Source organism: Neovison vison, chromosome 5, assembly GCF_020171115.1.
Source record: "Neovison vison isolate M4711 chromosome 5, ASM_NN_V1, whole genome shotgun sequence".
Lineage (NCBI taxonomy): Eukaryota > Metazoa > Chordata > Mammalia > Carnivora > Mustelidae > Neogale > Neogale vison.
Genome location: NC_058095.1, coordinates 166355826 through 166379756, shown reverse-complemented (window position 1 = coordinate 166379756; position 23931 = coordinate 166355826). Strand labels below are relative to the sequence as shown.

Sequence of the window (23931 nt, the reverse complement as noted above, 5' to 3'; positions counted from 1 at the left end):
GAAAGCAGGGGTCCGGTGCGGAGCCCATGGGGGCGTCCTGGGGCAGAGGTGGGGCCCCAGCCAGCCTGACCCGCATCAGCAGAGGGGCTCCTGAGGCCCCAACTTGTCCAGAAACCTACCAGGCTCTGTCTACACGGGTCCTCCTCAGCTAGACTCGTTCTACGCTCCGTCTACCCCCACCCCAGGGGCTGTCCTTTCAGTCCGAGCCCAGAGAAAACCCCTCCCAAACTCGTTACTATGTTGCTGCTTTAGATGACTGAGGTCCACTGAGACCATCTCCTCATTCTTGGGGAACACAACTGAGGTTACTAGGAACACGTCTTTGGAAACAGCAGCATCGTCATGCAAAATCTCTCCAGCCGCTCAGGTCGGGATCAGGGAGACGCACAGCCCACCCTGTAAGCGGGCGGCCGGGGACTCACTGTGCGGTGACACAGCCACCTGGTGTGGCAGTAATCCAGGGTCCCGCCCAGGTCCTCGGTTAGCTGGGACTTGTCGATGTAACCGTGTAATTCGGGTACTGAGCTCAGCATTATGACCTGGAGGACAGAAGCCGCCCCATGAGGAGACCACCCAGCAGATGTGGAGGGACGATGCTCTCCCGCTGGTCACCAGCGGCGGCCACGTGGACAGGAGGCATCTGGCTTTGGGCCCGGGCTTAGCTCCTGCTCTACCCCTCCCGGGCTGGCCGACCAGCTCTCGGGGCCTCAGCATGCTCTGGGCTGTGACAACTGAAGTCAGCACCGAAGGCAGGCATTCGAGCCCCAACAAGAGCTGGGCTCACAGCCGACCCTGGGTGTCCCACAGGCGTTATCAGCTCCCTGGGGGGCTCCTGACGGTAACTGAGCGGGACTCCGCTTCAAAAGGACGTCGGTTTGTCCCTATGCCCACAGAAACCCAGTGGGGTCACCGCAGGCATCCCAGAGTCTGGGCTGTGCCCTTCCGTGGGACCCAGGACGCTCTCCCCACGGACTTGTCTCTCGCTTGCCCTTTCTGGGACATTCTGTCCACGAGTTCTGGATCAAGGCACAGCTGTGGCTTCGTAAGCTGTGGGACAGATGCTAGCAGACATGTCCTGAGAGGGTTAGTCTGAATGGCTGCGTTCACCGTCTTGGGTGTCAGTTTAAAGCTTGGGTCTTGCCCAGGAGGTTCTATCCCCAAAGGATGCGTGACAATGTCTGGAGATGTTTCTGATCGTCACGGTGTGGGGTGTTGCTGAATCCCACCCCCCGGGATAGCCCCATCACAGAAGGAAACGCAGTCCGGACTGTCCACGGTGCCAAGATCCTGCGAGCCACGACCTTCAGGCAGAAGCAGCTGAAACGTCCCTGAGGTGGCCGGGGTCTCAGCAGAGAGGACTCCGCCCCTCCAACAGCAAAGCCTGTGTCACGACCACATGGCCAAAGCCTGGCCACCTTCCCCGTGACTCCCGTGTCCCAGCTGAGCCCTGCACACGCTTCGCGTACGTTTATATGACAGAGAGGAGGTAGGACTGTTTCTCTTAACGTTTTCCGTCCAGTCCGAGGTCAGCACGCAGCACCCAAACCGGACATTTTGCTAAGATGATCACATTTAGCAGTGGTGGGCGCGAGAGGATGTTTTCTATTTTTCAAGGGTTATCGAGAATGGATCGGCTGAAGGCCCTGGCGCTGATTTCAGTGAAAGCCGTTCTTGGGAACTCACTGATTTGGGCCAGTTGTGCCCTTTGCAGGGGAGACCACAGCCCTTGGGATGGGCCCCGTTTGCTGTCCTTGGGTGTCTGCATCAAGGCCTGCCACAGCCAGGTGTGCTCGCCCCGAGCAGGGAAAGTCTGGACACGTGGGGGTCACAAGGCTGGAGGAGACCGCGCACGGGTGGCCTTCAGGCTGGGCCACTGCCGTCCGGCGGTGTCTCCATAGCTTTGTCCTGGCCCGTCCCCAGGAAACGGGCCATCAGAAGTGAAAGCATCTAGTGCTTCAAACCAGGAGCACACCGGTGTCCCCAAGACCCCCAGCCAGCGGTTTAGGGCTGCTGAGGGCAACTTGTCCATAAGCCCGTGACGCCTCCCTCAGGGCCCCTGACCCTGACCGCGCAGAGTGCCCACCAGCCGGCACACCGAGGAAGAGGCAGCACAGGCCTCACGGACAACCACCGCCATGGGACGCGTGGGCCGGCAAACGCGATCTGGTACGTACTGTCGGGAGCTTAAGGGGCCTGGGGCTGGCCCTGTACGTTCTCGTCCTCTGCACCAGAGAACAAGTGATTTCCTGGAGGGCACATGCACCGGGACCCCTGCCCCATGCTGCCCCTGGAGGAGCCAACAAGACTGAGCAGGGGTCACGGGAAACCGGCTTCCTGCGGGCACCCAGGTAAGGGACCCTATGCGGTCTTCTGTTCTCAAGGACGGGCGCCGAGGCATGCAGCGCCCTTTCTGGGGCTGCCTGTGCAGGGGGCCACCCACCCCGCTGCTGGCTCCCTCACTGGCCCCCATTGCCCTGGCCCCCGCCTTGTCCCCGGCACCGGCAGAGCCTCCCTAGGAACTCTGTTCCTCACTAGGAGGCTGACGATGGCTCTCAGCCCACTGGCCTCTCTTTTTCTTCAGCCCAACCCTCGCCGGTAAGAATGTTCCAGACTCGTGGCTCTCGGCACCTGCACCCCACAGAGACCCGTCCAAGGCACAGTGGGGACGCGCGGCCCGGGGAGCGGCAGGGACAGAAGGCCTGTGTGCGCGGACCAGCTCTTCCCGCTGGAGCCACGCGATCTGCGCGGCTGCCCCGGGAACTTCGTTCTTACGTGTGGTGCGGAGCACGGTGACCCCCCTTGGTCCGCCTGCAGCGCGGACACAGGACACACTCACCGGCACCTTCATGTTGAAGTCATCTCTGTTGAATTTGAGCGCCAGGTCCGAGAGGGTCCTTTGGAGCAACCCCGTGGGCCGCAGAACCAGCACAAGCCGGAGGTTTGCCGGGAAGGACGCCTGCAGGGGGAGAGCAGGGCCGTGGGAGGGCCGTGGGCCGGCGTGCGGCGGGGCATGGGGCCTCGCGCCAGCCGTGGGCCGCATGGTCCGCACGGGGGGACGAGCAGAAGTGGCTGCTGACCCCGGATCTGGAGACACAGCCCCCTTCTGAAAAGGAAGGAGAAGGTCAGGCTGCTGGCAAACACCCCGAGGTTAGCCCCTCTGAGTCTGAAGCGCATCACACTTGTTCCAGGCCGAATGGCGTCCCTCAGTGTCACATGTCAAGCCCAAACCCCAGTGTCTTGGGACGTGACTTTCAGAGACAAGTTCTTTCCAGAGCTGACCAGGTTTGCACAAGGTCATTACCGCGGCCCCTGAGCCAATGTGCCTGGTCCTTATGGAAGGGAGACCCTCGGGCACAGACACACACGGAGACGCTGTGTGAAGACGGCAGAACACATCTGCCAGGCGAGGAGCCCCAGGGGTCACCAGGAACCTCCACAAGCTGGGGCAGGGACCGTGTCCCACTTGTGGCCCCAGGACGAAGCTGCCGGCACCTACACCTCAGACCTCCGGCTCCAGACCGTGGGGCAGTGACTCTGCCGCTCCCAGCCCCCCAGCCTGGGGGCGCTTTGCAAGGACAGCCGCAGGGAACCAAGACCCTTGTCAAGTGAACAGGACGCCATAGAGACCCGCAGATGTGTCGTAAAACAAAGACGGGTTAGCTCACACGCCTCTAGATACAGTCACCCCAGTATACCCGCAGACCAGCCCAGCCTGCAAGGGGCGTGACCTCGGGCAAGTGCCCGGCCTCCCCGTGCCTGTTTCCCCGTCTGGAACACGCAGCGTTCCGTGCTTACACGGAGCCTCAGAAACGAGGCGCGGCAGCGTTAGTCAAAGCCCATTCCAGGCGCCGATTACTCCCAGACGCTGATTTCCGGGGAGACCCCGTCACTGAAGGCAGAGGTTCTGAAGGAACGAGTCAGGTTTCCGCGCGGCTGTGCCGAAGCAGCCGGAACACGACGCACAGCAGAGAACGGCACAGCCTGAGATGAGCCCGCGGGGCGGCCCGGAGACCCTGCTGTGTCCCGGCGTCTTCACGGTCCACCCGCCGACGGACGCTCCGGCTGCCGCCGTACCCCAGGGCCCCTCACATCCACCTGCTCTCGGTAGGGCTGGCGGACGTGAGTCCCGGCGCTAGGAGCCAGCAAGGAGCTGCCCGGGCCTTCTCCCGTGACCCTCCCCAACCCGGCAGGCGTCCTCGGAGACAGAGAGGCACCCGTCCCGGCAGCAGGACCTTGACAACACGTGTGCCCTGGGCCACCTTCCTCCCTGGCCGCCGTCACTGCCTGGGTGTGGGCTGCCACTGAGCCGGTGACACCCCTGGTCAGGCCTCAGACCCGGGGCCCCCCAAGTGTCTGATCCAGTGGGTGTCACAGGGGCTGGAGCTCCTGCAAGAAGCCGGTGCCTTAGGAGCAAGGACGCCGGGACAGCTCAGCTCCTGGCCCACAGGCCTAGGGGTCCCCCAGGTCAGGTGGTGGTGGGGCCCTGGTCTCTCCCCCAAAACCCCACAGCCGGATCTGCACTGAGCGGGTCTCTGGGGGCCTCTGAGGCTGGGCCTGATCCCCGTGCGACAGCAAGTCCCCGGAGCAGAAGAAAAGCCCGAGAAGCCCTGACCGAGGTCTGGACCCGTGGGCGTCGGCATGACCCAGGCTGGTGCCTTTGCCGGTGCCCAGAATGGCTGGTGGTCGGCCCTTACCCCGGGCTCTCCTGGTCGCCCCTTCCTCTCGGGCCCCGCGGCCAGTTCCAAAGCCAGTGACTTTCCCTCTGGCTCCTGCCCTGGGCTTCCCGCTCTTCCCCGCGCAGGCCCCACTCCCTGCCCCACACCGCCCTGAGCCCATTCCCCACGGAAGGGCCACGGGACCCTGTGAGGAGTCAGCCGTGTCACGACACCCTCTGAGCAAACCCTCCAGCGACGTCCCCATCCTGCAAACAGACCCGAGTCCAGACCCCGATGCGGCAGTCTCCCCAACCTCAGCCCTGCCCAGCGCCCCTCACGGGCCTCACTCCACGAGGAAACGTACCTGCCCCCACCTCTCTTCAGGTTCGCCCCCAAACACGCATCTCCCAGCCCTGATTCACCGCTGTGCATGCCCCCGACCCAAGGCCACCAATGACCGGTGACCGTCCTGGGGTTCCACCCCCGCCCGGCCACCACCCGTGGGCCACAGGGCCCTCCTCGCCTTCCCTCACAGCTCTTTGCCCCCCTGCCTACCTGCACACCAGGCCCCCACGTTTGGGCGGGCTCCTACACCTCCTTGTTGGGGTTTGAACTGCCACCCGCTTACTGCTGACCCCGGGCTACGTCTCCAGCCCTGTGCGCTGGGCTTCTAGCAGGCGGCCCCCCCACCTGTCGGCACCGCCCTCCCCTGGACCCCAGGGCGCCGCTCACACTTGGTCATCCGCACCTCGGGGTGGGAGGAAGCTCACACCCTCCCCAGTGTCCCTGACGTGTCTATGTGGCCACTGCGGCCCTGGGGACAAGACGTGGGCAGCGGGGTGCTAGGCCGTGTCCCAGCATGGCCGGACACATTGGACACGTCCACCCGCTGGCCCGCATAGGGCCTGGGGCACCCCAAGGTGTGCCTCAGCAAACCACGCCAGGTGCCCACGGTGAGGCGCCCATCCTGGGTCCTGTTCACGTGGACGGCCCCATGCCGTTCGGCTCCTTTGAGCAGAAAGGAAATGACTCAGAGGAACAGTGGTGAAGGTTGGGGGCCCCGCGGGCAGATTCTGGGTCATCTTCAAAGAGAGGGCTGCACCAACCTGTCACCGGTGTCTGCGACGTTTGCCACCACCATTTCAGGAAAGCCCCTTATGAAAGTCTCCCTCCGGAGGTGACAAGGGTCATCTCTTCTAAATTTCAGTATCATTTTTATCACCCTCGTTTGGTCCTCTTGGCAGGTGTGCTGGACAGGAGTTTGGACTTAAAGAGGAAGCAGAGTCCGTCTCCCCGAGATTTTAGGAAGGTGAGCTCCACGGGCGGCGGGGGCCACACGCTGCGGGGGTGGGAAACACGCCCTCCCCCGCCTGCCGTCTGCTCTGGCCTTTCCGATTCTTCCCCTTCCCGAATCTTCCATGGACGGCGTAGCTCTAAGACTCTGGCCATGTGAGAAGGCGTTAGGAATCCACACACACATCTGAACACAACGACCAGGAACCAGACTTTGGGCTGGAATCAGCCGTGTGCACTAGAGCTGGGAGATGCCAGCATTAGGGTTTCACTGTGCAAGCAGGTAACTGGAAGGGGCTTTGGGATGACGGCCGCGGAATTCCTCAGTGATCCCAGGAGGGTCACAGCAGGCTCTGTGAGGTCAGAGGATGTTGTCTCCTTTCCGACTTAGGGATGCACACAGTGTGATGGTCACACAAAGGTCATGTGGAGACAGAAAGTGAAGTGGTTTCTGGGTAAACACCCTCGAGGCTCCTATGCGTCCAGTGTCACCTCCACTGGGAGGCCTTCCTGGAGCTCACGCTGCTCCTGTCTTCACCGCCGTCGGTGCTCAGCACTTTGGGCTCAGACTCCAGCAAGTGGCACCTGCTAGGAACTCACTAGTTTGCTCAGTGCAAGACAGTTCTTCCCCGTATGGAACCCGCACACAGCATGCTCTAGCTCTTCCGCACACACGGACAGCCCTGGCTTTCCAGGTGGAAGCCACAGTCCCGCGCCACGCAGACTTAAAGCGCCTTCTGCCAGAGCCGCCTTCAGCTGCGCGCTCCGGGACACGCTCGAGCTGGAATCCGGCCCCTCACCATGGAAACACGCACACTCCGTCACGCGTCCCCAGAGGCTCACACCCATGCGTCCTGCAGGGGCTAACATGGGAAACGGAGCCCCAGAGGAGCACGTCCAGGTGTTTTCCAGAAGACACCTCATCCGTGGCCGGTGAGGACCGTCAGGCTGGGTCCCCGTCTGCCCCTTTGTCCTCCAGCTGTGACCACGACCATGACAGGCGAGCGTGCCCAATGCCCCGGAGAGCTGACACAGGAGACCTGGCAGGCCTGCTTTGGGGGACCCTGGACTCGGGTTCCTTATTTGTCTGTCCCGAGCCAAGCTGAAGGCTTCCGGACAGAAACAGCTCCTCCTGACGGGGAAGGCCTTGCTCAGGAGCTGGCGCACACGGTGGCTAACAACAGCCCCAGATTCCAGCCTTACGGACGTGCGGTATTGCACTCGGGCAGCCAGACCCATCTGGACTGTGCCACCGGCTGGCGGCAAACTGTGGCCAGGCGCTCGGGGACTGTCCATGGGCCAGAGCTGGCGCCACAGCAGAAACCCTCTCAGGGGCCCTGACCAGGCTGCTGCGGGGAGATGCCTCCCCAGAGCGCCGCTGGAGGGAGCACAGGCCACCGAAGCCGCGGTCTGGTCCACAGCCGCAGAGGACAGCATCACTGGGTCCACTCTGTCCCCAGCCCGTTCTCCTGCACGGGGACGAGCGTGCCAGCTCTGCCTCCCCCGGCCTGTCCCACCGCACAGCCGCGGTGGAGGTCTCCGCGCACACGCCCCGGGCTCAGGGATGGCCGCCACAGCCAGGGCAAGGGGACCTGACTCACAGCCTCCTGACGGCCCCACGGGACGGCTCGGCAATGCCTCGGGCACGTCGCGCGTCTGCGGCTCAGCTCAGGACCCGCAGCCCGGCAACGGTCGGTGGTCTGCTTCCCACCGGGCCGCACGCTTCTTGCGTCCTCCGCGCTCTGTTCTCCGGTGCCCGGTGCCCGCGCGGCCCCAGGCACGGAGCAGAGGCTGCACGAACGTGCTCACCGCACGTGCAGGTCTTGGGCAGTGGCGACGCAGTAAATTCAACAATAAGAAGAACGGGAGCGAACGCGAACTCCGGACGCGTCCGGGGATAAGGGCAGCCCAGTCGGTCCTGGGAGCCCGAGGCCTGCTGGGAAAAAGAGGCGCTAAAAGCTTCGGTTTAAATTGTGTACAAATCTGTGAAAACGTTAAAACTCAGACCCCAACTTTTCAGTTTTTTCACAAAACAAAGGTGTCCAGATGGGCTGGCCCGCCTGGGAACCCGCCTGGCCGTGCCGTCGCGACACAGGGACCCAGGATGGGCCGTGGCGAGAAGAGGGCGCGGCTCGATGGCGGGGGTGCTCGCGGGCCACCGCAGGCCTTAAACATAACTTCTCTCTTTCTCAAGAAACTGTCCTGTACTTGTGCCCACCCGGGCGCAACCGACGCCGCGAGACACGCACGGACGCCCCGTCTCGCCCGGGGCCTGCGCAGGAAGATGGGCCCGACGCCAGGAAGCTGTGCCGTGCGGCTGGAGTGGCCGTCCTTCCGGAGCGGGAGGCTGCGTGGGGCCCTGCGCCGTGGGGAGACGCGGAGCGGGAGGAGCAACGGGCAGAGGCTGTTCCGTGCCAGGACGAGGGCCCTCCGGGGCCAGGCGCGCGTGCAGAGGAGACGCCCGCGACCAGCACAGGGACGTGCCCGGGACGTGCCACGTGACACCGCGCACAAGCCACTCTAGAGTTTAGAACAAGGACGTGGACACGTTGGCTGTTAACAGCTGATGGCATTTCCAAGTGCTTCGTGGGCCTCACCGGATGTTAAAGGGAGAGCTAATTTCATAACGAGTCTACTTCTTCTGAAGCATTTCTAAGTGTTTGATTTGTTCCAGAGAAATGATGGCACAGGACACGCGTGTGGGGGTGAGGATGGGGAGGGGGACGCGTACTGGGTGGTGTGGGGAGACCTTTCCCCAGAAAGACAAAGGTGGGACCCGTGAGCCCAGGGACGTGTTTGCACCGAAGCTGTGCACAGGACAGACAGCGGACTCCGAGCCTCCAGCCGCCGCGGTGCTGGACAGCGAAGCATCCGTGCAGGAGGGAGGGTGCGTCTGTCGCACCCGGAGCCGCAGCACAGCCGCCTCTTGGGTCAGCAACCAAAGGTGGGGTGTATGTGTGTGTGTGTGTGCGCGCGCGTGTGAACACAGACCCAGAGCAAGGTTAGGGGGATTTCCCTCCATCGGGTTGGGTGTTGAAGACGTGCGTGGGAGCAGCGGAGCTGTCCGGGCCAGCGACCGTGGCTGCCGCTGCTCCTGGTCCCCTGGCAGCCGTGAGCGAGTGGGGGTGGCAGGCTCCATGTGGAGCTCGTGGGCAGGGCAGAGCTGCCGACTTAACGCTTCCCCCCCGGATCGTCACCGCAGGCTCAAAACAGCAAGCACGGAACCACCGAGAGCCACCCCTCTGAGCGTGGAAGGCGGCCACGGGGTCGCTGGCCGCAGGCCCGGGTACCAGGGAGGGCCAAGGTGTCTGGGTAGCTGGAAAACTAAAGGGTAAACACGCCTCTTGGAAAGGAAAATGTCAGTTAGGGAAAGCCCCTTGGCACAACTGCAAACTCGTCGCCGGAAGATTCTCTGGACGACACAGGACGTGCCGCTCCTTCAGGACCTTGTGTCCCCAGAAGAGCGAACACACGCCCTCGGCGTCGCCCCGACCCAATGGTCAGAACAAACCAGCTGCTGGAACGGCTTCTAAATGATAAGGAGCCCGCTCAGAGAGGATGCGTTTCAGAATACACACACGCACACACGTGCACACACACATGTGCGCACACACGCACACACACGCTCCAGTGAGTCTGGCAGCCCGGGGGCCGCGGGGGCCGCCACACCGCACAGTCGGGCCAGCAGAGCGCAAGCCGTCACCAGGCAGACGGGCGGCTAGGGCAGACGCAGTCACCCACCCAGGGCACGCGCAGAGGCAGCCGTCACAGAGCCCAGGCTCCCACACTTACTGCTATCCGCAGGATCGACGCCTTCACGGACGTCCATTTGTCCTGCCTTCGGTCTATGACCAGGATGAATCCGATGCCGGCGTCCTGCAAGCTGAAACGGAGACGGAGACGCGCGTCAGCAGGAGCAGACTCACGGGCCGGGAAGCCCGGGGCGGCTTCCGCCCTGCACGGTGAGAGGCGTGCCAAGTCGGCATCTGAGCAGACGGCTGCGCTTCCACGCGCCTCGTCCGGGCACCGTGCAGAGCGAGCTCTTACCGCAAGACGGACAGACCCCCGCTGTGTGCTGCCTACACTCCCAGCCCCACGCCGGCCGTCTCGCGGCGCAAAGACCCCGGCAGACCCCCCTTGCTGGGGCCGCGACCCCTTCTGTGCCACCCCAACAGCCGATCATGGTCCTCTGCGGGTTGACCAGCCGGCTGCGCCCTCCAAAACAAGTGTGGGGCTCCGACGCCACATCGGTCCTGGCATCTGAGGTCCCTGCATGTGTCCACGTTATAAAATGTGGCATTGCTTGATGGCATTGCTACACTCTGGGGAGAAGGTCCCCGCGGCGTCCACAGGCTCACAAGCGTCTGCCAGCAGTGGGACGCAAGAAGTGGATCCCTGTGGCGACCGAGCCTGTGGCGGAGAGAGCGCCCGGTGGCCACGGAATGACAGGTCCGACAGCCCGGCACACGCCCGAGTCGCCATGGGACCGGGGAGGTCTGGTCCGTCGGACAACCCCACAGCCGGGCCAATGGTGTGCGCCGGCTGCGGCCGCTGCCAGGCGACCCTGCCACGGGAAGAAGGACCCGAGGCACTGACGCGAGTTGCTCATCTCCGAGTCTGCGACCGTCTGTGCGAAGCCGCTCTGGGCGTCAGCGACAGTCAGGACGACACCGAGCAGGTGTCGGTGCCGCGGCTGCGCGGCTGCGCGGCTGCTCGTCCTACGTAACAAAGCCAGGGCTGTCCACGTGTCCTTCCTGCTCCGCTTTCAGGGGCGACGGCCATGCGCAGAGCAGGGGTGCGGCCGGCTGCGTGCGCTCCCCCGCCCGGGGAGGAGGGGCTCCACCTGTTCCCTGCGTTCTGGCTCAGTCACGGCCCCGGCCTTCGGGGGCTGCAGGCCCAGGCGTCTGCTTTCGTCCAGAGTAGCCCTTCTGTGTGGACACGGGCCCCCCGTGCAGCCCCGCGTGCACCCCGGTGAGAGCCTCGATCGCGCTCCACACCGGGCCCCCCGGCGAACAGGGTTGGCTCTTCGGCAGGGAAGGTCTGTTTGTCGCTTGAGCGTCGGTGCAGGCAGCGGGGTCCCCGGCAGCCACACGCCCCACACGCTGCCTGCTGCCGGCCGGGCGGAGGCTGGGGGGCCAGGCGGGGGGAACCCGGTTCCCGCACTCTGTCCTGGGCTGGCCGCGGGAGCCCGGGGAGCCACGGCAGGGAGGAGAGGACACGGCTTCTCGGGGCAGGCTCTGTCCACAGCAGGGGCTCTGCTGAGACCGCCCGCCCAGCCACGCGGCCCCACAGCCCCCTTGGAGGGGGTCGCTCAGCCTCTCGAGCCCTGAGCAGAGATGGTCCCCTGGGCTCTCGGCCTTCCTGAGGCGGGGAGAACGGAGGCCCCGGAGACGCTCGTTTCTGCGGCACACACCAGGAGAGGCACTGCCAAGGGGGCCGGGACTCTGGGGGCTCCTCGAGGCACACGGATCATCTCAATTTCCCTCAAAAACGGGCACCCAAACGCTGTCGGCCTCTTGGGGCTGCTGCGAGGGCGAATGGGTCATTCCTGAAACCCATCAAGGCCTTGGTGACTGGATTTTCACTCTCACTGCCTGACCCCATGTGTCCCCTCCGCAGAGAAGGCCCAGCTCTGTGTCTCCCCTTCTCGCTGAAACGTCCCCTGGAGGGGACTCCTGTCGTCCACGACGGGTAGGTTCCCTTCACCATTCTACCTCAGACGTGGGAACCCCACGCCTCGTTGGAACTTCTGAACCCAGAACATTCTCTCCTGTGGCCCAAACGCACCCATTTTCTGCCACAAAGCCCACACACTGGGCCCCACCCTGAGCCCCACACTGAGCCCCACACTGAGCCCAAGGCCCTCAACTGAGTGTTGGCGTTTATGCAAATGCAGAGCCACAGGCAGGGCCAGGGGTGCTGGCCACGGGCGGGGCGGGCCCCAGGGCCGCAGCCCGTCCCCATATCCCTTCCACACAGCCGCCGCTGTCATCAGAAGACTGGCGTCACACACAGGCATTGATCAGAATACGGCACAACGCCTGTCAGCAGCCCAAATTAAAACAAATTAATAAAATCACAAGGGAAATACAAAGGGGGAGGGGCAGCTGGGTGGCTCAGTCGCTTGGGCCTCCAACTCTCGGTTTCGGCTCAGGCCTTGATACCAGGGTTGTGACTTCCGGCCTGCACTGGGCTCTATGCTGAGTGTGGAGTTTGCTTAAAAAACGTGTGTGTGTGTGTGTGTGTGTGTGTGTCTATTATTGATAGATAATCTATATTTATATTGTATTTGTGTGTCTATACACACGCACAGAGAAACTGCACATTAACTTATCCCGAATGCCAGATTTACTTTTAACCCTCGTGACGGCCCCACGAGGAGGGACCGCGATCTCTCCAACCCAGGGTTGAGAAATGGAGGCTCAGAGAGGTTCAGTCACTTGCCCAAGGTCTCATAGCAGATGAGCACAGAGGGGCTAAACCCCGGGCCCTGACTCTGGGTGCTCTCAGTCCCCCGTAAGCTGCCTCCCGGGCCAAGTCCATCCCCTGAAACAGAGCAGCCCCTTCCCACCCCTCCCGCCCCGGACGGCCCCCTACGTGGGCCCAGGCAGGAGCCCTCCTCGAGGTCTCGGCACCGCTCCCGGGTGTCGGGGGATGTGCTGAGGGAGCGCTGAACCCAGAGGCAGACGCTGAGGCTGCCCACACGCCGGACCCAGCTTGGGGCCGGGACACCCCTCCTGCACACCCGTCCCGTCTGCCACGCCCTGGGGACTCTGGCCCACAGCAACACAGACTACGGAAGCTGAGGCATCTTCAGGACGTGGATACTTTCTAGCTTCCCACACACCACACAGCTGCTGTTCCGGAGCAAAGCTGTGCAGTCCGTGCCACCAACAGCTGGGGACAGTAGCACTGACCGCACCTCCCAGAGGAGGGTCCCGCTGTGTCCCCCGGGGGAAAGGACTCAGGGGAGCCCTGCTTCCGGCCCCCAGCCATGGGCCTCTGAGCTCATACATCCAGGGGACAGGGCAACTCATGCTACCGTCCCTGAGAAGCCGCCCCCCACCCCAGGGAACCCGGTGCTCCAGGCTTGGGCTGGTGGTGTGGACGGGGGTGGCAGTGGGAGAGGCCGGCAGCCACACTGAAGCGCTCCAGTGCGCAGGACACACACGGCCCGGCAGACAGATGGATGGCCGCCTCAGACCCTGCCTTGGCTGGCGTGGAGGGGCCTCTGGCCAGCCGCCCAGCCGCCGCGTAAGGCTGACATAAATTCTGTTTCCGGGTCCACCACACCAGTGCCCTCCCGAACACCTGGGTGGCCTTGGTGGCCCAGGCCCACAGCCCTGCCGTGTGGGTGCCCCCTCCCCATCCCTGGGCAGGAGCAGGGAGCGGCCTGAGAACAGTCTGGAAGCAAGGGCTGGGCGGCCCCCTGACAGTGAGGTCTGTGGTCAGCTGCACCCCTAGGCCCACCCCTGGCCAAGCTGCATTTCGTTCCCAGGCCCGGCAGGGGGTGGGGGACCCGCTTGCTTACACCAGCTGGCCACAGCCCCGGCTGGAGTCGCAGGCAGAAACCAGGCTTACGGGGCGAGAACACGTCGGCAGAGGGTGGCCGTGTTGGGGACAGCAGAGGGACGCAGCCGGTACACCGCTGCGTACCAGAGCACGTGGCTTCTCCCACGGCAGCGTGCACACGGGACTCCCAGGGCTGGGTAACGTGCAGACCCAGACTCGGAGGCCCCGGTGGGCCACCTGTCTGAGGAGCTCCTAGATGCCACTGCTGCCGGTCCAGGACAACACGGCCAGTCCCGCAGACAAGCCCTGAGGGCTTCCTGTGAGGCAGAGGCCATCCCAGACCCAAGCTTCTGTCCCAGGAAAGCCCAGAGAAGGACACTGGGAGGCGGGGGCAGGGGGTAGCAGCTGCTGGGCCTGAGGCCTGGGCGGGGCCAGCAGGCAAGTGAGGCAGACAGAGGGGGTGGGGGGCAGCCCGAGCATCAGCTGTCCCAGACTCATGATGAGACGCTGGGGTGCAGCGGAGTGGAGGGGCTCCAGGACACGGCAGAGGTGTCGGGGGGCGTCCTGCTGGCGGGAGGGGGTAGAAGCGAGCTCTCGGGGGGCGGTGGCAGGGGTGCACACTGCGGCCGCCTGGAGGAGACGCCCTTAGGAAGAAGTCTTGGGGAAGCAGGACAGCACTGCCTCTCCAGGTTCGAGACAGCGGGGGGGCACGGCCTCCAGGAGCAGCAGAGGGGCTGCGTGGGGTCCCCATCGGCGCATCCCCCCCGTCCCCCCGCCGGCCCCTTCCTTTAGGTGGCCTGCACAGGGCGGCCGGGCTCTCGGAAGACAAGTCCCAGAGCAGCTTGGGACCGGGCTGGCCACACGCATGGTTTGGGGCACGCAGGGTGCCCATCACAAGAACCCTCAGGAAGCCACCGCAGGACTGAGAATGGACGCTGACCAATGGTGCCCTCCTGTGGCCGGAAGTGAGTGCTGCCTGAGACCCGGGTGGTCCCAGGCCGCCCCCGGGAACGCGGGGGACAGGCCCACTTCACAGGCTGCGCTGGTCGGGACGGTGAGTTCCAGGCCCCCGCCCGCCCCCCGCCAGCCGCCGCCGCCGGCCCTCCTACGCTCTTTCTCCTCTGGGAATGGCCAGGGGTCCCAGCTGCCTCCCGGGGATAGGCTGTTTGGGAATCCTCCCTGCCAGCTCTCCGAGGGGCCAGGGCAGGCTTCTGAAAGCTGGGGTGATGGGCCGGTCGTAAGACAGTCCTGCTTCATGGCGGAGCCGTCAATGCTGGGGCCCTGTCTCCCCACGGGCTCGGTCCGGATTTCCAAGCACTGGAGGGAGCAGAGCTGAAGCCGTCCCCGGAATCCCGGGAGGCTACGGGCCGCACCTGCTTCCCGAGCCCCGGCCCCGCTGGGAGAGCCCTCACCGGCCAGAGCATCACCTGAGGGCGCTTGGCCCGGTTATTTGAAGTTAGCGGCTGTGGAGGGACAGTGGGCTTGGTCCCCTCGGCCTCTTTCTCTGGGTGGACAAGTGCCCCTCGGGAAAACCGCCGGTATCAAGCGGATGGTTACGGACAAACCCTGCGCTTAACCTTCTACCTTCCTTTTAAACTGGCAATCAAAGACCCCAGAGCTCGGGGCAGGCTCAGAGGTGAGCCTTGCTGGGGCTCCATTGCTGCTGGGAAATACCAAGAAAGACTCCTATGATCCATGCCACCTCTGTCCTTGTGTGTGCGAGGGACAGCGTTTGGCCACATACCGTCTGTGGTGGCTGCTTGGACCCTTCGCTGCCCAAACTCCTGGAAGTCCTCTAGAGCCTCACCCACTGACCCACCCATCTCCTGCCGTGCCCGGCCCCCAACCTGGCCGTCAGCCCAGGGCATGAACAGCTAGACACAGGGTGGGGTCCTCCAGCCCACCGAGGGCTGTGCTCCTGCGCCCAGTGCCCGGGACCCGAGGGTCCGCTGACCTGCGCAGCGGGCGGGGGCCCGTCAGGGATCGCTCCCCGATCCCATCCCAATGCCAGGTCCACACTCACCATCACTCACTGCCCTTCCCCAGCCCTGCCAACTTGCAACTTTCTTTCCACCGGCACCAAAACTGTCTCCTTAATTGTGGCTACAAATCCCTTTAAAGAAGTTAAACTTGGTTACTGTTGTCTCCCAAAGACTGACTAGGCAGACGGACACCACCCGTGTCTACAAAACAGAGCTCTGACCCACGACCTACAGCCACCAGCCCAGAAAACCAGCCCACCACATCGGCCACAGCCGAGACCGCCGGGCTGCCGCCAAGAAGTCACCGCTGCGGGAAGGTGACTGCAGTCTCCAGCAGCAATCCTGGAGGCCAGACACCCCCCCCCCCGCCTGCCCCTGGGCCACCTGCCCCTGCTGGCTGGGATGTGATCCGTCACGGCCACTTCCCAGCTCTCGTCCTGTGTCCAGGGACCAACCAGAGAAAGCCCAAGGCGCCTCCCTGACCCTGGAGGACGAGGGTCCCACACTGCTCAGTCAGTCCGCGTCTGCGATCCATGTTTTCTGGAGTGTGAACACGTACAGGTTCCGCTGAGCCTGGAAGCCTCGAGGTCGGGCTGCGCGGACAGCGAAGGTGAAGGGTTTAAGGAGCAACAGCAGCCGGCCGGGGTTCCGAGCCCCCACAGCTCCTGCTCGGCCCGGGGGCTCAGGCCTTACGGCTGGAGGACAGTGAACAGGTGCCTCTCGGGCGTTAAGGGACCACGGGTACCCGGGACACCTCAGCAGCATCAGGCCTGTGGTGACAGCATCTCCGAGCAGCCCCCAGGAGGCCGGCTCAAGCTGGCACGGGGACCGCAGGAGACACGGCCGGGGCAGTGGGCAGGCCCCTGGCAGGAGGCAGTCACAGGCCGTTGCGTGTCCCAGACCGTCCCCGGCCTGGGGCAGGACGGCTGTCAGGCGCAGCACGGCCTTCTGTGGCAGGGCCCCGGGGTCCCTGAGGCCGGGTCACCCTGGGGGGCAGGCCGGTGTCTGGGGGTGGGCGGTGCTGCGGGAGCCCGGCCTCAGGCACGAGCCACCCCTCCCGGGGCCCGGGACCGCGGCAAGGCCTCTCTGTCCCTCTGTCCCTCGCCCACGGTCAGACCGTGGTCCGCAGCCTGTCTTCTCTTGTAAGGAAATGTCGTGGGCGTCTTTGTTCTTGGAACTCACGGGCCCAGGTCTGAACCGAGAACGTGGACCATCCCCCGAGCTCTCCATCCGGGACTCCTGGGCTGTTTCTTCTCTCTTCTTAGGAGTCTGAAACCCGCCCGTTACGGTACCGTTTCTGTGACGTGTTTACCTAACACCGGTCAGGGTTTTATCCAGTGGAAACAGTTTAAAAAAAACCCTCCAAGCTCCTTTTAAAAACTCTCGCGCCCACAGTAACCCTCTGTTCCGAGTCCCACGGGTCTCGTCGCGGCTGCGGTGGCTCAGGCCGGCACAGTGGCATCACTGCTCCGCCACGACCCGAGGACTAGCCCATTAGGAACAAACCAACCGACAGGAATTCCTCTGAAGAGCCTGAAACCTGCATGCTTACGCTATGTTCCAGCTTTTCCCACAAATCAATCAATATTTGCTTCCGACGAAAACAAACACAGAAAATCCAAACTATGATATTGGGGCAAATCCTCCTGAATGTACCCGGAATTTCACTCACGACCGTGGGGCTGGAGCAGGGACAGGCACGGACAGCCCGGAGCTCAGCCGCCCAGGCTCTCAGGGGCTCCACGGTGCGCGAGGAAGCCGGGCGTCTCATCTGCTTCCACGGGTGATCCCTCACCGAGCTCCGAGTCATCGGGTCCCCCAGCAGCCGACACACGGACCAGCACGTGTCCCAGACGGAGCTGTGGACCAGCAGATGCAGGAGGACATGCGCCGCAGATCCCGCTCCCACGGCTCCTGGAGCGTCAGATTTGTGGTGTCGAATGGGATAGTATCGCTTTGGAGAACGAGAAGGTTCTGGAGATGTGTTGCACAGCAATGGGAACATACCTGGTCCTACTGCCCTGTGCACTTAGAGATGGCTACAATGGTAAGTCGTTTGTTACGAACATCTTACCATCCACTTTTTAAACACTATTAAAAAAAAAATCTTAGGAACCATACAAATGCCTTAAATACATTAAAAAGGAGGCCGCATAGGGTCCGCCAGTTCTTTGAATCATTGAGAGAACGACTTCCCAGGGTCATAACTTTACCACCCTGGGAAGTCAGACCCATGCAGAGAACCTTCTGGAATCTCAGTACCTGCCCCAGGCTCACCCTGCAGGCCTGGAGCGCGGTGCTCTAGGACCTGCCGCCTCTTCTGTCCTGACGCTCGCAAGCCCCGACCGCACCTGACTCCTTCCCCCTGGGTCTGCCACAAGCATCTCCTCTCCACCCGTGGCTGAAGCCAGAGCACATGTGTCCCCTGTACCACCTCCAGCCACGTGGGACTGACATGCTGTGGGGTGACAGCAGCGAAGGAAAGGCTTCCCAGCCTGCAGCCCGAACCTCTCACAGCAGAAGGTCCTTATTTCCAAGGAGGGCAAGAGCCGTGATCTCTGCTCCTGGGCAGGGAGTCAGGGTACTAATCTCTTGCCCTTTTCTTCATAAATCCGGGCGTGGCCGCTGGTGACCTGCTCTCCCCATCGCGGACAGAACCCGCTTCCATCTGAGCTGCCCAGTGTGGCCACATGTGAACAGAAATATGGGGAGCACGACCGACTCCTGAACTGTCCTGTTCAGATAGTTTTCATTTTTAAGTTGAAATGGCCACACCTGGCTACCACATCGTTGGCGGTGACAGAGAAAGGTCATTGCAACCAGGCAAGAGGGCTGCAGGGGACAGGCAGCTTCTGGTCCCTGCCAGGAGTGCACGGCCAGGAAGACAGAGAGACGGGGCCCACAGGGAGGAGGACTGCATGGTGGGTGGTGGTCACTGAGCTCCAGAGCTTCAGACCATGAGAGACGGCCGGCTGAGCAAAGTCGTGGACGGCAAAAGCCCTTTACTTGCTAGTCACAGAGCTGCGGGCGGAAGGACCTCCCCGCCGTGGCGTCGGAGACGCATTACACACAGATCACCCCCAAGGCGTTCCATCTCAGAACCCCAAAACCAGCTACACGCAGGACAAGGCTCTTCGTTACAGGGGAATCTACAGGGAAACAGGAGCACAGGTGAAGCCGCGTTGGGCTGGGAGGGCTTGACGTGGCTCCAGGGGCTGCCGGGAAGGGTCCCCGTGACGCACTCCGGATGGAGCTGGGTCGTGCCGGGCGCCCCTGTGCCTCCCAGCGTGGAGAGGCACGTGCCCCTGGATGGAACAAGGTTTCGACAGTACCCAGGCTCATCCACGTGGGGAAGGAGGCCGGCCGTGCGTGGGGACCTCCACTTCTCCGTGCACAGTGTGAGGGCTCAGTACACACTCACGTGCGCACACCTGTGTCTCTACATTCGGACGCCGTGGCAAAAGCCAGAAATCCCGTCGGCCGCAGGAAGTAAGGTGCTTCCAAAAGCACCTGCTTCTCTCCTTCAGCACAGTCCATGCACATGATGTGTGTGTACACCTGTGTGTTTGTCTGTGTGCACACACGTGTGAGAGGCTGTACATGCCCATTGTGGGGGCAGGCGGGGGACAGGCTCTCTCTCCCCGGCAGCTGGGCGATTGAACCGGCCAAGGAAAGTCAACGTCCTTATCAGCTTCAGCTAACGCTAGAGGCTCCTGAATTCTGGTTTAACTGCTGAGCAGAGACTGTGCAGGAAGGCGACCCTCCAAACCCGGGGGAGCGTGCATGAAGCCTCTGGGGCCCAGCCTGGGGGCCTGCAGGGCTCCTAAGACGCTTTTTCAGAGAAAAGTTGGGAGTCTCTCTTCATGTTGGCAACTCCGTGCACGCGTGACTGTGCACACGTGTGATGTGTGCACGTGCCTGTGCGAAGAAGTGTCGCACGACTCTGTGGGGACGGACGGGCTCACACCGAGTCTGGAAACCAGTGCTGCCACAGGGCCAGTGAGAGGAAGGAGGAGGTGGGCTGGGGGCAAGCTTGGAGGGGGCGGGGCCAGGGCGGATCTGCAGGAGGGGGCGGGGCCCAGGGGTAGAGCCTCAGGTGCCGGCCACTCCCCCTGAGCCTCAGCCCCTCACCTCCCTTTCCTCTTGCTCTTCCCAAACCCCTCCCCCGTGCACAACCGACGACTTCATTTACTGAGAACAGAAGTAGCAGGGCGGTATTTGGTTCACTGTGGGATCCAAGTATGTCCAGATCCCAGACATTTCTCGCAGACGGCGATGGGGTGACCGGCCCGGGGCGCCCCTCTCTGGCTTGGTCCCTGCTGTGTGCAGGTCACAGAAGCTCCCCCTGCCCACCCCCCGGCAGGGCCCGGCGGACGGTGCTGAGTGAGCCCCTGAGGAATGGCCAGCGTTGGAGGGACGAGCATGGCGAGACATAAGCCTCCTCCGGGGGGAGAGCTCCGAGGGCCGCCCACAGAGAGGCCCCCACGGGCTGGACACCGGCTGACGGCTGACGGACCGTGCCAGCGCCTCTCCACGCTCCCTTGACCGAGGTTTCCGGAAGACCACGCTTCCCATTTACTGTGTGTGCGGCACACGGACAAGGCCCGCCGTGGCGTGATGCCGGACGGCAACGGTAACTACCCGTCGGCGTCGTGGCTGAGCCCGGGGCGTTTGCGCGCACGATGAGGTCGGCCCGCGCAGCACATAGTAGGGTGTTTCCAAAGATGGAGCGAACCCACGAGTTTACACCTCAGAGAAGCAGCCTGTGTGCGAGCTCTGCGTGTTCGACGGGCACCACCGTGGAAAAGCCCAGGCCGGGCCATCATGCTGTCCTTCCCCCGGAGGCCCTGGGGCCCTGCAGCCACAGCCCGGGGGAGGGGCTGCGCCCCGTGTTCCGGACGGGGCCCCGTCCCCTCCCCACCCTGGCGGGTCAGGAAAGGTCTGTGCGGGGGTGGTGGTGGGGGCGTCCCGGGAGAGCCGAGCCACGGCCCCCCTCCCGAGCCGCGGTCATCCTGCAGACGTGGGCACGGGGCCCTGTCATTCCCTGCGGGTGAGGTTTCTGCCCCACCGTGCCGGTGAGCTGGACTGTGGGGAACGCAACCGCTCTGGGGTTAGACGGTGCTGCCCCTTCTCTAGCCCAAACAAGCCCCCTTCGGGAGCCGACCTCCACGGCAACACCACGCTCAGGACTGACAACCCTCCCGAGGCAGCGGCGAGAGCCCCGGAGAGGCCGCGGGGGCCCGCCTCATGCTCGATGGCCACCCAGCACCCGATTCCTGTCCTTCTGCGGGACCCCTCGGGGGCCCTCCGTTGTCTTCTCACATCACAGGCCCGCGGTGTCGGGCGGGCCTGGATCCGCCCCTCGGGCACTTGCACTTTCCGTCACCACCTCCAGAGAGGAGGCAGCGTGAGAAAACCACACGCTGACCAACGCCCACAGCACTGAGCCCAGGGCTCCAGGCCCCTCGGCAGCTCGACAGCCCCGGGGAGCGAGAGGCCCCACCTCATGTGCTTCCCTCTGCCCGCACACGGGCCGTGCCCATGCTCTCGGAGAGCGGCGTTCCCAGGAGGCTCCTTCTGCAGCGGTAGAAGGGGAGAGACGGAGGTCTGCTCTCCTAGCGGAAGTGGCAAGGGCAGGGGAGACGCCGCGGCAGGCAGCCCCGTGACCCACTTCACTTGTCTGCAAATGCACTTCCTCAGTCCCGCACGCGCCGGCCAGGTGCCTGCTGTTCCCGACCTGCGACCTCGGGCAGGCGTGGACCAAAACCACGCTGTCGTCACCACATTTCAGATAAGGTCCAGGAAGCCTGGTGGGCAAGGGGCCCTGAGGTGGACGGCCTGCTTCTTTCTCTAGGTGGGTGTGATGGAGGGCCTCCCTGAGGAGGTGGCCTGAGGCATGAAAAGGAGCCGTCTGATGTGGTCCCCTGAGGGGCAGCAAGTGCAAAGGCCCCGAGGCCAGAAGGTCTGCCAAGATTGGTGAGGTGGGGACCCCTGGGCAAGGAGATATGTGAGCCTGGAAGGCCCGAGAGTGTGCCCTGGGCCAGCTGTCCCCTCCCAGCATCGTGCTTGCTGTGGCCTGGGGACAGGGCTCACTGCCACATCAGACCTGGATCACTAGCTATTGACATCTCCAGATACAACACAGTTCTTTGACTTTTAAAACTCTAAGAATGACCAGAAACAGAGTGCCCGGTGCCCTCCAGCCCCGCACCGAGCCACCTACGCAGCGAGGCCACCACTGCCCGCTCCGGGCACCGAGTCCTGGGCTGGCCACCATGTCCCAGACTCAGGACGGCACCCACCCAGAAGACCAGGGACTGCATTGGCGTCCACGGTCAGCCGCCCACCCCAGCCATCACCCATTTTCTCTCTAAATCCCCTTGAACTTGTTTTTCCCTAAAACCACCGCAAGTTCGGTCATCTCACACGCAAGGGGCTGCCTGGTCCCGCCCTCCTGTCCCACGTGCCTGCCGCTGCGCCCATGGGGGAGGGGGCAGAGTTACCATCCTTACCACGTCAAGCCCCGGCGTCCTGGCCTCCCTTGCCCAAGGACCCTCCTCAGGCCTCTCCCCAGGGAGCCCGCATCGGCCCTCCACCTCCCAGCCGTGAGCTTACACTCCTGCCGGGTGGCCTCGGGGCCAGAGCAGGGCTGAGTCCTGTCTCTGATCCCGAGGCCCAGGGACAGTGAAAAGAGGTGCTCTGAGGTATTGCTGCCCGACCAGGAAGCCCCTCGAGGGCGCAGGGCCAGCCCAGGGACCCTCAGGAAAGCCGCTGACTCCCAGGGCGTCTGCTGTCCCTGCTCCGACTCCGCCACCCACGGCCCAGAGCTCGGAAAGAGAGGAGGGCAGAGCCCAGGGACCCTGGCCGTGACCCCACCTGTCTCCTGCCAGGTGACTACTCAGCCCCCACAGCCCTGAGGAGGGCTCTGCACCCCCCAGGTTGCTAGAAGAACCTAGGACCCCCCAGCTCTGACCGGTGACAGGTGTCCCTGGTTGGCAGTTTTCATACGACAAGAATGAGCTGATCAAACTTGCCGTTTTGGTCTGTTTTCTGGCTTAGACTAATTCACGGAGCTCTGAATTGCACGACTTCAGAAACTTGTCCTTACGGACGCGAAGGAATGAGGGCACGGGGTGTCCACGGGGATCCAGGAGGCTGGGCTTCTGCCCTGCAGCTGACCGCCTCCTCGCCCCGATGTCCCCGGAGGAATGAGGTCACCGTGAGGACGTCTGACCACCGCACCACGGTGTTTACTCATCAGGGTGTGAGGTCCACGTCTGCACCGCTTCTCGGGGTGCCGTGGGTGTCTCTGGACTGGCCACAGGCGGTGTGGCTTCCGCCCAGTGTGGCCAGGAGGCCATAGACAAAGCTTCCCTGCCTTGCTGGAAGAGGTGACGCAGAACCACCACTGGGCAAGTCGCTTCTGGGGTCAGTCCCCCACCACGAGGGTGCGAGTGGGACCCCGGGTCCGGCCAAGTCCCAGAGGGTCTCAGAGCCACTGTGCGCTGTGGCCTCCTTCCCGGGGAAAGCCCCTGCCACGCACGGTGGCCCTGGAGCCTGACAGAGTGAGGGAGGGTCCCTGGGCTCTGTGGGATCCCAGGGCTGGGGCTGGAGCCCACGTCTCCCAAGGGGAGATCTTGGGATGCCACTGGCAGGGCAAGGCCCCGAGCCCCCTGGGCACCACCTCCCTCTCTGACCGCCACGGGGCTCGGCGACACGCACCTGGGGATGCTGGTGAGGTAGGTCATGACATTCTGGAACTCCTTGTCGGGGACGTCGCTGAAGGCCGGGTAGTCCGGGAAGGTGATGACGGGGCTGCCGTCCTGCCCGCGCCCACCTGGGGAGAGAGCAAGGCAGCCCTGAGCGCGGGCGCCTCCCCGAGCTCCAACCTCCGCTTCGAGTCAAGCTCTGTCAAGGCTGCTCTTGCTGATCAGGAACGACGCGTCTCGAGGAGCCCTTGGTGCGGACAAGTGTGCCGCGATTCCAAGGACCCCCACTACCCCGCCCCCACGGGGCCCCCAGACCGCCGGTTGTGCCGCTTCCTGTCCTGCTTGCTCGGCTGACGGCACGGCTCTCTGTGCCGGTTCTCTGTGCCGGGAGCTGCTCTAAACCCCGCACGATGCCCGGTCTCCTACCCTAGCTGACCTCCTGAGGCTTCAGATAATCGGGTCCTTTGACAGCGTGAGGGGGCAGGGCAGCGGGCAGGCGGGGGCACCAGAGGGACTTTGGTGGAGTCGGGTGTGTGTCTTGGGACCTGGGAACAGGCCGAAGGGAGGCTGAGTTTGGTCTGGGTCTCCCGTGGTCTGAACTGTCCCACCAACGACCCAGGGAGGGGCGGCTGGACACGGTCCCCTGGAGGGACGGTCCCCCGCCCGCTGGCCCGGCCTGTTGCAGGCAGCCAGAGTGATGCCGTGCACCTCTCCAGGCCGAGCCGCGAGACACGGCCGCGTCGGCTCTCCCCTCTCGGAGCTCCTCCTGGACGCTGACCG

The 23931-nt window shown here is 63.9% G+C and overlaps 1 protein-coding gene across 9 annotated transcripts in view; it reads right to left on the bottom strand.

Moving 5' to 3' along the window:
- MCF2L (MCF.2 cell line derived transforming sequence like) overlaps positions 1 to 23931 on the bottom strand; it is a 129263-nt gene that overhangs the window by 22262 nt on the left and 83070 nt on the right. For all 9 annotated transcript variants that reach the window (XM_044250142.1, XM_044250144.1, XM_044250147.1 and 6 more), the window contains 4 exons: positions 23165 to 23279; positions 9741 to 9831; positions 2837 to 2956; positions 423 to 539 (listed from right to left, as the gene is read on the bottom strand). In XM_044250142.1, the coding sequence (XP_044106077.1) occupies positions 423 to 539; positions 2837 to 2956; positions 9741 to 9831; positions 23165 to 23279 (443 nt within the window). The remainder of the gene's footprint in view (positions 1 to 422; positions 540 to 2836; positions 2957 to 9740; positions 9832 to 23164; positions 23280 to 23931) is intronic.